At 33.4% G+C, this 12,702-nt stretch overlaps 1 protein-coding gene across 1 annotated transcript; it reads left to right on the top strand.

Annotated features, from left to right (window-relative positions):
* Window positions 1-8,881: 8,881 nt before the first annotated feature.
* Window positions 8,882-9,706, top strand: LOC139870480 (uncharacterized). The gene has a single exon (XM_071858277.1). The coding sequence runs from the start codon at window positions 8,882-8,884 to the stop codon at window positions 9,704-9,706; it is 825 nt and encodes a 274-aa protein (XP_071714378.1).
* The last annotated feature ends 2,996 nt before the right edge of the window (window positions 9,707-12,702 follow it).

Raw genomic sequence — 12,702 nt, 5'->3', positions numbered from 1 at the left:
TAGGTTTGGCGACCGAAATTATTGATATCATTCAAAAATTTATTAAATCACTGCGAAATTTAACGTTTATTCTTAAGGTATAAATATCTTTAATCAATCAACCCAAAAAATTTCAAAAATTCGTCATGAGTTAAATTAGGTCATGGAACCGAAATTACTTTACCGAAAAGAGGGGCGCATATTTTTGATAATATTTGATTGATTAAAGTGGGATAAAAAGCCAAAAATATTTTTAATTTTATTTTTACCATGTTTTTAAAACTAATATATAAATCTTAAATTAATATTGTAAACTTTGTAAAATCAATATATTTAAAATTGTAAATATTTGAAAAATTAATATAAGTTTGGTGTGAATTTATAATATGAATTTTTAAATTAAGTTTGGTGTGAATATTTAATTTTTAAAATATGAATTTTTAATTTTATGCATTTCAAATTTTAAGTTTGGTGTGAATTTTTAATATTAATTTTGAATTTTATATTTACGTTGTGTGAATTTAAAAACAAAAATTTACTTTATCTCATTAAGTTAAAAATATGATTTTTAAAATTCGTCGTAAGTTGAAGACTAGGTCGTTGAACCGAAATTGCTTTACCCGAGGGAGGGACGAGAACTTTTATTATCATTATTTTTAATCTTATTGAATTAAAGTATGCCAAAAACATTAAAAAACTAAAAAAAAAAAAATCTAAGCTTTTAAAACAATCGCTTGAAAAAGACAAATTTTAAAATTTTGTCGAAGGACGGACTAGGACATCGATCCGAAACGACCTCGTCCTAAAACAAAGGAAAACAAAATTTTAAATTTATTTTATATTTGTTTCACAAGTTAAGGTTTGTGTAAAAAAAAAAAAAAAAAATTACAAACTCCGCGACTCGCGGAGTTTGAAAGGGAAAAACACCGCGACTCGCGGAGTTCCAAAAATACCGAAAAAAATAAAAGGGGCAGAACTGATCAGTCCACAACCCACACCCACGAAAACACTGCGATAAAACCCGCAAAAACCCGAAAAAACACCCCCAAATTCACAATTTTTGACCGTTAATTATCAAATCTTTTACTAAAATCATGTTGAGAAGAATGCTATCAAGGAATTACTCAAGAAAACCGGTAAATTTCTACACCTAAACACCATTTAATCCGAAAATTAGTGTTCTTGAGCAATTTTTTCCCCAATTTGATTTTGATGCTTTTTAATGTAATTATGCTTAAATTGTTTATGTATTATGCTTGTATAACCTAGATTGATGCTATTTAACATAATTAGAAGCCTTAAACTTCAAATTTTGAGTAATCTAGGGTTTGTGTTCTTGAGCAATTTGGGGCTTTTTGATATAAACAGGTTATGGCCGATTTTTGTCATGAATTGTTGCTAAATTAAGTAGTGTAACATGTTTAGGTAGTTAAATGATCCAAACTTTGAGCCTAAACATGATTTTGAGAATTAAAGTGGACTTTTTCAAGTCTAAAATTCATGAACTTGATTTTTGAGAGATAATGCCATTTGAAACTTGTTTAATTGCTAGTAATGATTATTTTGACATGTTATTTGAGTTGAATGCTTATGAACTTGGCGAACATTTTCGTATATGCTTAATTGAAAAAGTGTAGATTTGATGAAAATATGAAAATGAGCTTAAGTTTGATATAAATTGATCATGTCATTGTAATTATTTTGATTGATGATTTTGCTGACACTAATGCATATTTGGATGCACAAAAATTGTGTTTGATGTGTTTTGCAGACTGAAAGGGGTGAATCTTCATCCCAAGCTCGCAATGCTCCTGCTGAGAATGCGGAACAACAGGAGGTGGATAACTACTACAAACAAGATATACCTCATCCAGTCATGACATTTTCTGATATGCACTTGGAAGATTTGCACCCGAACCTGAGATTTGACAGACTTTGGATAGATTATCCAAAATACCAAAGGGGTTTGCATACTCTTCATTCTAAAGTTGTTGAGGTACCTAGGGTCATAGAATGGGGACCATTAGAAGCTGTAGAATTGGCCGGGCCAATTAGGGAATTACTTGCACAGAGGTATGGTAATTCTACTTTTAACGACTGGGTACGTTTATTCACCATGCGTAGACCTGTATATAAAGTATGGTGTGAAGAATTGTTGTGTAGTATAGAATTAAATGATCGGGTAGCTAGTTTAACCGATCGATCTTTTATTAGATTTTTGTTAGGAGGTTCGATGCGCCACATGTCTTTACTAGACATGGCTCAGGCTTTACGTATATATACGCCTGAGGAGTTAGCATCTGCCGATTGTAGAGGGTTGATACTAAATGGTAGAAAGATAGATGAAAATTTTGATACACATGGTGTATGGAGTCAAATAACAAGTCATCACCGATTCAAAGGGGGAAATTACTCTTATTTGGATATAGATAGAGCTGAATTAAGAGTAATTCATAGGTTTTTAGCTAATTCGATTACACAAAGAGGTAAGAACAAGGAAAAGGTAAATGAACAGGATTTGTTTTACCATATGTGTATTCGAGACCCACAAAGCGCTGTAAGTATACCTTATTGTGTGGGTTATTATTTATCAGCTATGGTTAGGGGGATGAGACCGCATAGCATAATAAGAGGTGGTATATTTATTACTTTGATTGCTGAATATCTCGGTGTGGATATAAGTCGGGGGGATTATTAGTCGAAGAACCAGAACCCCGCGATACAATAGGTTTAAATGTATTCCATGGTGCGAAAGTTTTGAAGAGGCGAAATAACGCCGCAGTACAATACCATGGTAGACATCCACAGGTTAAGAGAAACCAACAGCAAGGTAATGTAGGAGGGGGAAATGAAATGCAAGAAATGCAAAGGTTTATAGCTTCACAGGAGTACGAAAATGCTAGACATAGAGCATTTGAAGATTGGCAAGTTCATCAAAACCAAATCATAGCTTATTGCCAACATATAGGTAGAAACTATATTCCTACTCTATCGCCCATATTCCCTCCCTGGTCTATAGAGATTCAACCACCGTATCCTACGTATAACCCAGCCGAAGCATTTTATAGCACCTATGGTTATGCATGGAACCCCTACTGGTATCAGTATCATCCCTAGTCTACTTAGTTTTATTTATTTTGTAATTTGTAATGTTGATACGTTTAATACTTATTTAATATTGTAATAGTTTTTATAATTTTCTAACTTTTATTCTTAGATTTTAATAATTTTTGAATGTGGGGTAATATACCAAACTTCAAAAATATGTATATATGTATGCAGTTTATCTTATGTACACAACATGGTAAAACAACGCATTTTCAAAGACTGGAATTAAGCTCAGCAAAAGCAACTAATTTTGACGACAAGATGCAAAATATATGTGAAATAACAACAAGACGGAATGAACAAATGATGTGCACCATTTATCATTCAGCAAACAAACACAAATATGTTTGGAAACTTTGGTAAAATTTAATCATTTTCACATAAATCACCCTCAATAATTTAAATTGTTACTGATTTCTTGCAAATGAGGGCATTGCAAGATCTTAAGTGTGGGAAGGGGTTAAATTCTTTCGGATTTTAAAATTTTTACTTTATACACTTGGTTACCATTAGAAATACTAGTAAAGTAGTAGTTGTATTAGAATCTAGTGCTCTCTGATAATAAAGAACAGCCCTAGTCTTATATACTGACTACCCAATTCTAGTAAAAATTTTCAAAATTTTTAATTAATTGAACTCAAAATCATGTTTATACATATTTATGAATGATAAAACTAGGTTTTAACACCGAAATTATTGTTACCTCGGAAAGGACATAAATTGATAAACAAACCAAAATGTTAAAATTCATTTAAAATGGAATAGAGGACAATAAAAAGGAAAATAAAAGCCATGTGTGGGAAAATTCTCCAAGTTATTCAATTATTCAAAACATATGTCACATATTTTTGTACAAATAACTGAAAATATTTTTGCTTTGGACTAAACTAAACTGTTTTACCTGATGAAAGAAAAGAAGAGATGGATCTACACGATGAATCAATTCCATCATTAAAAGGAAGTAAAGTCTTCCGAAAAAGAAACGCGCTTCTTGATTTAGGTCAGGAAGTTGTCGTCCAGACCAACTCTAGGTTGACGAAAAACCTAGAAAAGTCATCACTAAAATCAGCAGGAAATCCACGGACCTCAGCATTAAACAGGGTCGCCAAGTGGTCAGATTTATCCTAACCATGAGAAGGATTTATCTCGTACAATGGGGGGGCACCATGCAAATTAGCTGGATAAGACTAATGAATCAGATCTCCAGAAAGGATAATCTCCTTAAAAGATCAAAAATCAGCTTTTAAGCCTGATATTACTCAATCCTTGAGATTGACCTTAAAGATTGAGAATTACAAACTCATGGAATTCAATGATATCTAAACTCGAGCCTGAACGAGAAAATATTTTGATCAAAATTACAAACCGATTTGTTTTCTAAAAACCCATTTTCAATGCATTCATTACCATTGAACGTAAAATCCTAGGAATTCACCTGGAATTCATTAGGTCACCTGAACCAAATCGGGTGTCAACCGTAAGAACGGTGATTGCATAGTGGTCAAAGACAGGACCTTGTGCCAAACCTACAAATTATAAGGGTGAGCTTTACTATTGCTCCTACCAAGGATAGTAATTGCGTCTGACACGTTATAGACCATAATTAAAAGCATGTCAGGGGACATTGCCTTCACAGTTGCTTGTTCAACGCTTTCCTTTACAACCGGATGGTAGTTTACCGAAAGGTAATATACGGGACAAGTAAACTGGACGTGTTGCTTTCCAAATACAAGGTTAGCAAGTGGGTGACACAAAACCATAAGTTTTGAGCTAAAATTTTCAAATCTGAAACCCACCAAACACACAAAAATATTTTGCAAACACCGGTGAAGGGTTATTCCGGAAAACTTATCTAGGGTAAAAACTAGATTTAATTTTCAAAAGATCAAATGTTTTCATAAAGATCCAATTTCCTTAATGGATCTAAATTTTTATAGTCATGTGGGACTGTAAACCATATCGTTACTACCATTGTTTATACCGCCGTATAGAAATCACTGATGTACAAAGTATGAAGAATAAAGAAGTGATTCTAGTATTTCAAGACAATATTGCTTGAGGACAAGCTCAAGTGTGGGAATATTTGATAATGCTAAAAACGAACATATATTTCATAGCATTATTCCTCAAGAAAGACAAGCTTTTAGTTGCAATTGTTCTATTACAAGTGATATTCGTTTAAATAATAAAAGGTGAAGACAAAAGACAGATTCGACGAATTGAAGACGCAAACGACCAAAAAGCTCAAAAGTACAAAAGACAATCAAAGAGGTTCCAATTATTGATAAGAAACGTCTCGAAATTACAAGAGTACAAGATTCAAAACGCAAAGTACAAGATATTAAATTGTACGCAAGGACGTTCGAAAATCCGGAACCGGGACCAGAGTCAACTCTCAACGCTCGACGCAACGGACTAAAAATTACAAGTTAACTATGTATATAAATATAATATAATATATAATTAATTATATAAATTATATATATATTATATTTATATAATAAACCGTCGGTAAACAAAGAGCCAAAATGGAGTGAGCTGTAATTACAAACTCCGCGACTCGCGGAGTTTGAAGAAGGAATGGGCCGCGTGTCGCGGAGCCCCAAAAACTGAAACTCCCTATAAAGCCCAACGAATTCTGATCAATTTTTCATCCAATATCCATCAATCTCTCTATCTATATACGTAATATTTATATTTATAATTTATAATTTATATTTTAATTTTAATTTTAATTTTAATCCTAATAATAAGGGTATGTTAGCGAATGTTGTAAGGGTGTAAGTCGAAATTCTGTCCGTGTAACGCTACGCTATTTTTAATCATTGTAAGTTATGTTCAACCTTTTTAATTTAATGTCTCGTAGCTAAGTTATTATTATGCTTATTTAATACCGAAGTAATCATGATGTTGGGCTAATTACTAAAATTGGGTAATTGAGCTTTGTACCATAATTGGGGTTTGGATAAAAGAACGACACTTATGGAAATTAGACTATGAGCTATTAATGGGTTTTATATTAACTAAACAATACCTTGTTAATTTAATATACAAACTTATAATTCGACGTATTTATATATAACCACATACGCTTGACTGGGTACGGTGGACGGGATATCTATAAATACCAATAATTATTCATTTTACCGGATACGGAACTGGATTAATAGTTAATAGACTTGTTGAAACAGGGGTGAATTACATTCAAGGGTAATTGGTGTAATTGTTAACAAAGTAGTAAAACCTTGGTTTACACGCAGTCGATAACCTGGTGTATTCATTAAACAAAGTATTAAAACCTTGTTACAATTCGAATCCCCAATTAGTTGGAATATTTGACTTCGGGAATAAGAATAATTTGACGAAGGCTTTCGCTCTTTATATTTATGACTGATGGACTATTATGGACAAAATCCGTATGGACATATTAAATAATCCAGGACAAAGGACAATTAGCCCATGGGCATAAAACTAAAATCAACACGTCAAACATCATGATTACGGAAGTTTAAATAAGCATAATTCTTTTATTTCATATTTAATTTCCTTTATTTTATATTTAATTGCACTTCTAATTATAGCACTTTTATTTATTGTTATTATATTTAATTGCACTTTTAATTATCGTACTTTTTAATTATCGCAAGTTTATTTTATCGCACTTTTATTATTCGTAATTTCATTATCGTTATTTACTTTACGCTTTAAATTAAGTCTTGTATTTATTTATTATTTTACATTTGGTTTTAACTGCGACTAAAGTTTTAAAATCGACAAACCGGTCATTAAACGGTAAAAAACCCCCTTTATAATAATAATATTACTTATATATATATATATATATATATATATTTGTATTTTTATAAATTTAAACTAATATAGCGTTAAGCTTTGTGAAAAAGATTCCCTGTGGAACGAACCGGACTTACTAAAAACTACACTACTGTACGATTAGGTACACTGCCTATAAGTGTTGTAGCAAAGTTTAAGTATATCCATTTTATAAATAAATAAATATCTTGTATAAAATTGTATTGTATTTAATAGTATTCCTGCTAAAATTTAAAAGCTATTTTATATACACCTCGCATAATATCAAGGGCATGTGGAGAAGGCTCCTGTTGTGGTTAAAACTATGAAAGATGTACCTAAACCAACTTTTAAAGAGATGTTCGGAGGTGCGTCATCTAAACAAAAACTGAATTTCAGATTTGTAGAGCAAGAGAGCGAGGTTGAAGAAAGGGTTGATGTGGTCATTCTAGTAGCTTTAGTAGAAGCTGCATCAGCTAGGTATAATCACACTTTATACGGGTATTTTCTTGGGAAACGCATTGCTTACCCCGTCGTTCAAAATTACGTGCTTAATGTTTAAAGAAAATATGGTATTGAAAAGATTATGATGAACTCGAAAGGGTTATTTTTCTTTAAATTTTCTTCAGAACAAGGTATGAATGGTGTGTTAGAAAATGTCCCATGGATTATTCATCCGGTTCCAATAATTTTAATAAGTGGTCTTCTAGTATCTCGCTAACAAAGAAGATTTGACCAAAGTGCCTATATGCGTTAAGATTCATGATGTTTTGTTAGCCGAATATACGGATGATGGATTGAGTTTAATAACATCCAAGATTGGGAAGCCATTAATGTTGGATTCATACACTAGCACTATGTTTATGGAGTCATGGGGTAGGCCAAACTACGCACATGCACAAATTGAAGTGTATGCTAACGTTGAGTTAAAGGAGTCTCTAGTGGGTGCTACGCCTTCGATGGATGGTAGTGGGGCAACAAAATATGAAGTAAGAATAAAATATGAATAGCGACCACCTAGATGTGAAGGGTGTAATGTGTTCGAACATAAAGATGCACAATGCCCTAAAACTATCCCTATTACAAATGTAGTTATTGCTACGGATGATGGGTTTAAAGAAGTGAACAGGAAATAAAACAAAGGAGGTTCTAAAGGAGACAATAGCAAAAAAGGGGATGGGTTTCAGGTAGGAAAGAAGAAGAAATTTGTTTATAGAGCAGTAAACAAAGAGAGGACTACAAATAAAAGTAATAAGGAACCGACTGAGAGCAATGATAATAGTGGAAAGGCTGATTCAATTGTGCAGAGGGCTTAAACGAGTGGGATACAAACTACTGGCATCCCTTTTGATTCTTTGAAAAATATAAATGAATTAAATGATAAAGATAAAAGTATTGATAGGGACTTGATCGATGAAGATAGTGACATTGAAATAGACCAAGAGGAAGATTATATTGGTTTGAATAACCTTTTTAGGGTGCAAGCACAACTAGTAAAACTGTTTTCGATGATTAGTTTTCCAACATGGAACATACGGGGTCTAAACGTCATCCCGAAACATAATGAGGTTCACGATGTAATTGTGAGTAATAACCTATGTTTATATGCAGTTTTGGAGTCACGTGTAGCTTTGAGGAAGTTGCAACGTACGTGTGATAGAGTTTTTTCAGGGTGGAATTGGACGTCGAATAGCAATATGTGCCAAAAAGGTACACGAATTATCATTGGGTGGTATCCTAACATTATTAATCTTATGGTCGTGGCCCTGTCAGATCAGGTTGTTCATTGTTCAGTGCGCACGGTGCAGGATAATAAACAGTTGTTTGTGTCACTTATTTATGCTTCGAATTCATACATTCAATGTCGTGTGCTTTGAAAGGATCTTGAAATGCATAAGGGTTTTGTGGAAACCACCCATGGTAGATTCTTAGGGATTTTAATGCGTCGCTCTTTGTTGATGAATCCACTTCGGGGTCATCAAGAATGACGTTTGCAATAAGAGATTTCAAGGGATGTATTGATGATATTCAGGTGGTGGACCTTGATTACTCATGTTTGAATTATACTTGGAATCAAAGTCCCCTTGAGATGAATGGTATGTTGAAGAAGATAGACCGGGTCTTGGTGAATGAAGCATTTTTAATGGAGTATGCGAATGCGTATGCAATATTCCAGCCTTATCGAATATCCGACCATAGTTATGTGGTGATAAAGATGCCTGATTTGATTAGTTCAAAACCGAAAATGTTTCGATTTATCCATTATATTACCGATAATGAACACTTCCAAAAGTGTTTTGCTGATGGTTGGAGTGTGCCGATCAGTGGGCATACTATGTATCGAGTAGTCAAAAAACTAAGACTGCTTAAAAACTCTCTTCGCAAATTGTTGTTGAACAAGGGAAACCTCCATTCCTATGTTATGCATCTCAAAGATGAGCTTGAAAGGGTTCAAAAGCAGCTGGACATAACCCCTTCATCTTTTGATGTACGTGAGTACGAAATTAAACTATTAAAGGAGTATAATGATGCGTTGTGGGATGAGGAAAGATTGTTGAAACAGAAGTCAAAGGTTGAATGGTTAAGGGTTGGTGATGATTATTCTAAATATTTCCATAATGCTATTAAGGCGAAGGTAAACCGTGCAAGAATCAATGCAGTCATGAATAGCGATGGAATTTTCGTAGAAGGCGGTGAGGTTGCGGATGTATTCGTTAATCACTACAAACAATTTATTGTTAGGAATTATGGACCCAACAAGACAAGTGATTTAAACCAATCACCAAACCCACAAACGATAAACAAATAATTAAAGCATAAGAAAGATAAATAAAAGAATAAAACAGGACAAGGATTTAACGTGTTATATCACAACTCTAAACACGGAGAAGGGTTTGGTCCACAGGCGCAAACTAGAGATTTTTCTTTATTATTTTCGTGCACATTGTACAGGTTACATGGGGGTTATATTTATAGTGAAACTTAAATAAGGAATCACACGTTCTTAACTTGCTGGGAAAGTTGAAATCTCACATCTGGTGACCATAATGTTACCATTGGTGACATGCTAGAATCCAACAGCTCAAAAATGCTCGACTTTAATTCTCACGTTTCACCATATCACTTCACCAATGGTGACAATATGTCACCAAGAGTGACATTCTCTTGTCCCACTTTTCCTTTGAGTTTAATTCTTGTTCAAGTCTCCATACTCAACAATCTCCCACTTTGAGACTTTGAACAAACCCCACACCGATCTTCAACAGAAAATCTATCGCACCCGTCAACTATGTTTAAACAAACCTACAATAACACTAAATTAGCCGATTAATAACTCCTTTTGATACCGCCGGATGAGACACCCGAATCATGCCGCATTTCACTCGTTAACCCCACGAGCAAATAAAGTATTTCGACACCAAAAAATACCGCTGAGTGATAATCCAATCTCTTAGTTACTAGCTTGGGCCATCTCGGTTTCTTTCGCCACCACCTTCTAACACGAAGATCATCTACTTACATAAGAAGACCAATTGAAGTATGCGACTCTTCAATTATAGGAATTTCCATGAGACAAACACCGCCTCATTGATCAATCTAGACATGTCCAATCCTGAACCCTTTTGTCAATGATCACCCTTGTACAGATTCACCGTCTATCTATTATTTTCCTTCCCAGCAATTTGAAAATCTAACAAACGCTCTCGTAGACTCTTCATCAAGGCTCCAGTGAGAACGCAGTCACAACTTCAAAGTCTACTACCCTTTCAACTTTCCGCTTTCTCGCTGGTACACTGACCTCCTCATAGCTATGAATTTCGTAAACCCATCTTCTCATCCTAAGCACGCTCCCACTGTACGAGTAAGAAATAAACTGCGGCTACTCGAGAAGAAACTTGGTTCGTACCACCAATCAGTCGCAAATTTCTTTGCCATCGAAGAGTAAAACAAATAGTCGAAGCTCTAGTGTTACCCGAAATCATCACACTAATCTTAAGAACATTGGAGAACGTGTCACGACCCTACTTTTTCCGTTATCTTTTCCGTTAATTAGTTAACGACCGTTAACTGTTAGTGTGCCACGTCATTTCTATGACCTATATTATTATTTGTAATAATATATATATAATAATTATTATGTGTTATGTGAATATATGTATTCATATTTTAATTTATACGTTTCTACGTCTCGCGGATTTCTATCCGGCGAATCTTTTCGGTTTTTAAACCAACGGTCGAGCTTTCGGGATTTTTAAATCCTAAATATTTTAAATATGATATTTTATGATCATATTATTAATAGGTGTATTTATATTTATTTTTCGTCGCGCGTTTGTTATCTTTCCGGATTTTTAATCGCGTAAGCGTGTTTTCGCGTTTCGGGCTTCGTTCGGGATTTCGGGCCACAAGGAAATTAACTTTTAACAAAATTGGACTCATGGGGCCCACCCCCATGCAAAACTCGGCCGAAGCCAAGGGGGGGGGGTATCCCCTTTACACTTTGTTTTCCATTTTATTTTTCATATTTTTAGATTTATTCCCTAAAACCTAATTCTCCTAATTTTCTCTCAACTCCTCCCTCCCCTCTCCCTTTGAGCCGTCGCCAACACCAACCATCATCATCATCTTCATTATTTTTAGAGCTTGGATCAAGAATTGGTTTACATAAACGTGTTCCTCTCTTCGTTCTCTACGCGATAACACTCTTTGATTCTCGATTAGGGTATAAACCCTAACCCTAGAACTTTTCATTTTTATTTATATTTCTGTATTTTGAGTTTATATTATTAGTATGATGTATATTAGTTGTTGTAATGTTGTTTGGATGCGTAGAATTACTCGTTTGCATATGATTTCGGTTTGTAAATTTTGGACAGCAGCTTGATTCGTGTTTTCTGACTTTGTAACTGATATGAATGTTAATATAAAGTACATAAATGAGTTCCTCTCATCAAGATATTAATTTTAGACTCCGGATTCATGTCGTTTCGATTCCCGGAGCCCTAGATATGCTTAATTTGATTTTTGTTAAAGATTGAAAGGTGTTCTTGGCATGAACAAGGTTAGGTCCGACTTTTTGACCATCCTTGGTGTCTTTAGGGTGTGTCATTTGGTTAGTACTGATGGTGAGACGAATTTTCATGTTCGGGTCACCTAAATCCGAGCCACGGTTCACCCGTTGTGCCCGAATTACTGTTTTGAGTAAAATTGATTTCCCAAATGTTGTCATGGCTGATATCCACGACCTAGGGACTGTTCTTGGAGTGTTCTTGAGTTCATAATTGTGTCGGGTGGTTTGAGTAGGTGAAGTTGCATATGTGGCTTGCCCGAAACCGACATCCGGGGCTCAAGATACGACCCGATAAACTTTTAAACTTAAAACTTATGGTTAATGATTAAACTTATGTTAAAATTAATGGATTTCATTATTAATTAATTACTTATGATAAAAGAAGTAATTATTATTATTTAAAACTTATGATATAAATATTTATTATATCATTTAATTATTAATTATGATTTAATTAACATTTTAATTAAACTTATGATTAATAATACTTTTATTATTAAAGGAAAATACTTATGATAAGTATTAAATTTTTTTTTGAGAAATTATTAAAAGACTTATAATAAATATTAAATAATTATTTAATTATTATAAGACTTAATTATTATTTAATTATGATTTAATTATTAAATACTTATGATTTAATAATTTTAATTAGAAACTTATGATATGATTAATAATTCATTATTAATTAATAATATTTATGATATGATTTAAAATTTATTATAAATTAATAA

Source organism: Rutidosis leptorrhynchoides, chromosome 10 (assembly GCF_046630445.1).
Source record: "Rutidosis leptorrhynchoides isolate AG116_Rl617_1_P2 chromosome 10, CSIRO_AGI_Rlap_v1, whole genome shotgun sequence".
In the NCBI taxonomy this organism is placed as follows: Eukaryota; Viridiplantae; Streptophyta; class Magnoliopsida; order Asterales; family Asteraceae; genus Rutidosis; species Rutidosis leptorrhynchoides.
Note: the sequence above shows the minus strand (reverse complement) of the source record. Positions and strands in the feature narration are given on the sequence as shown.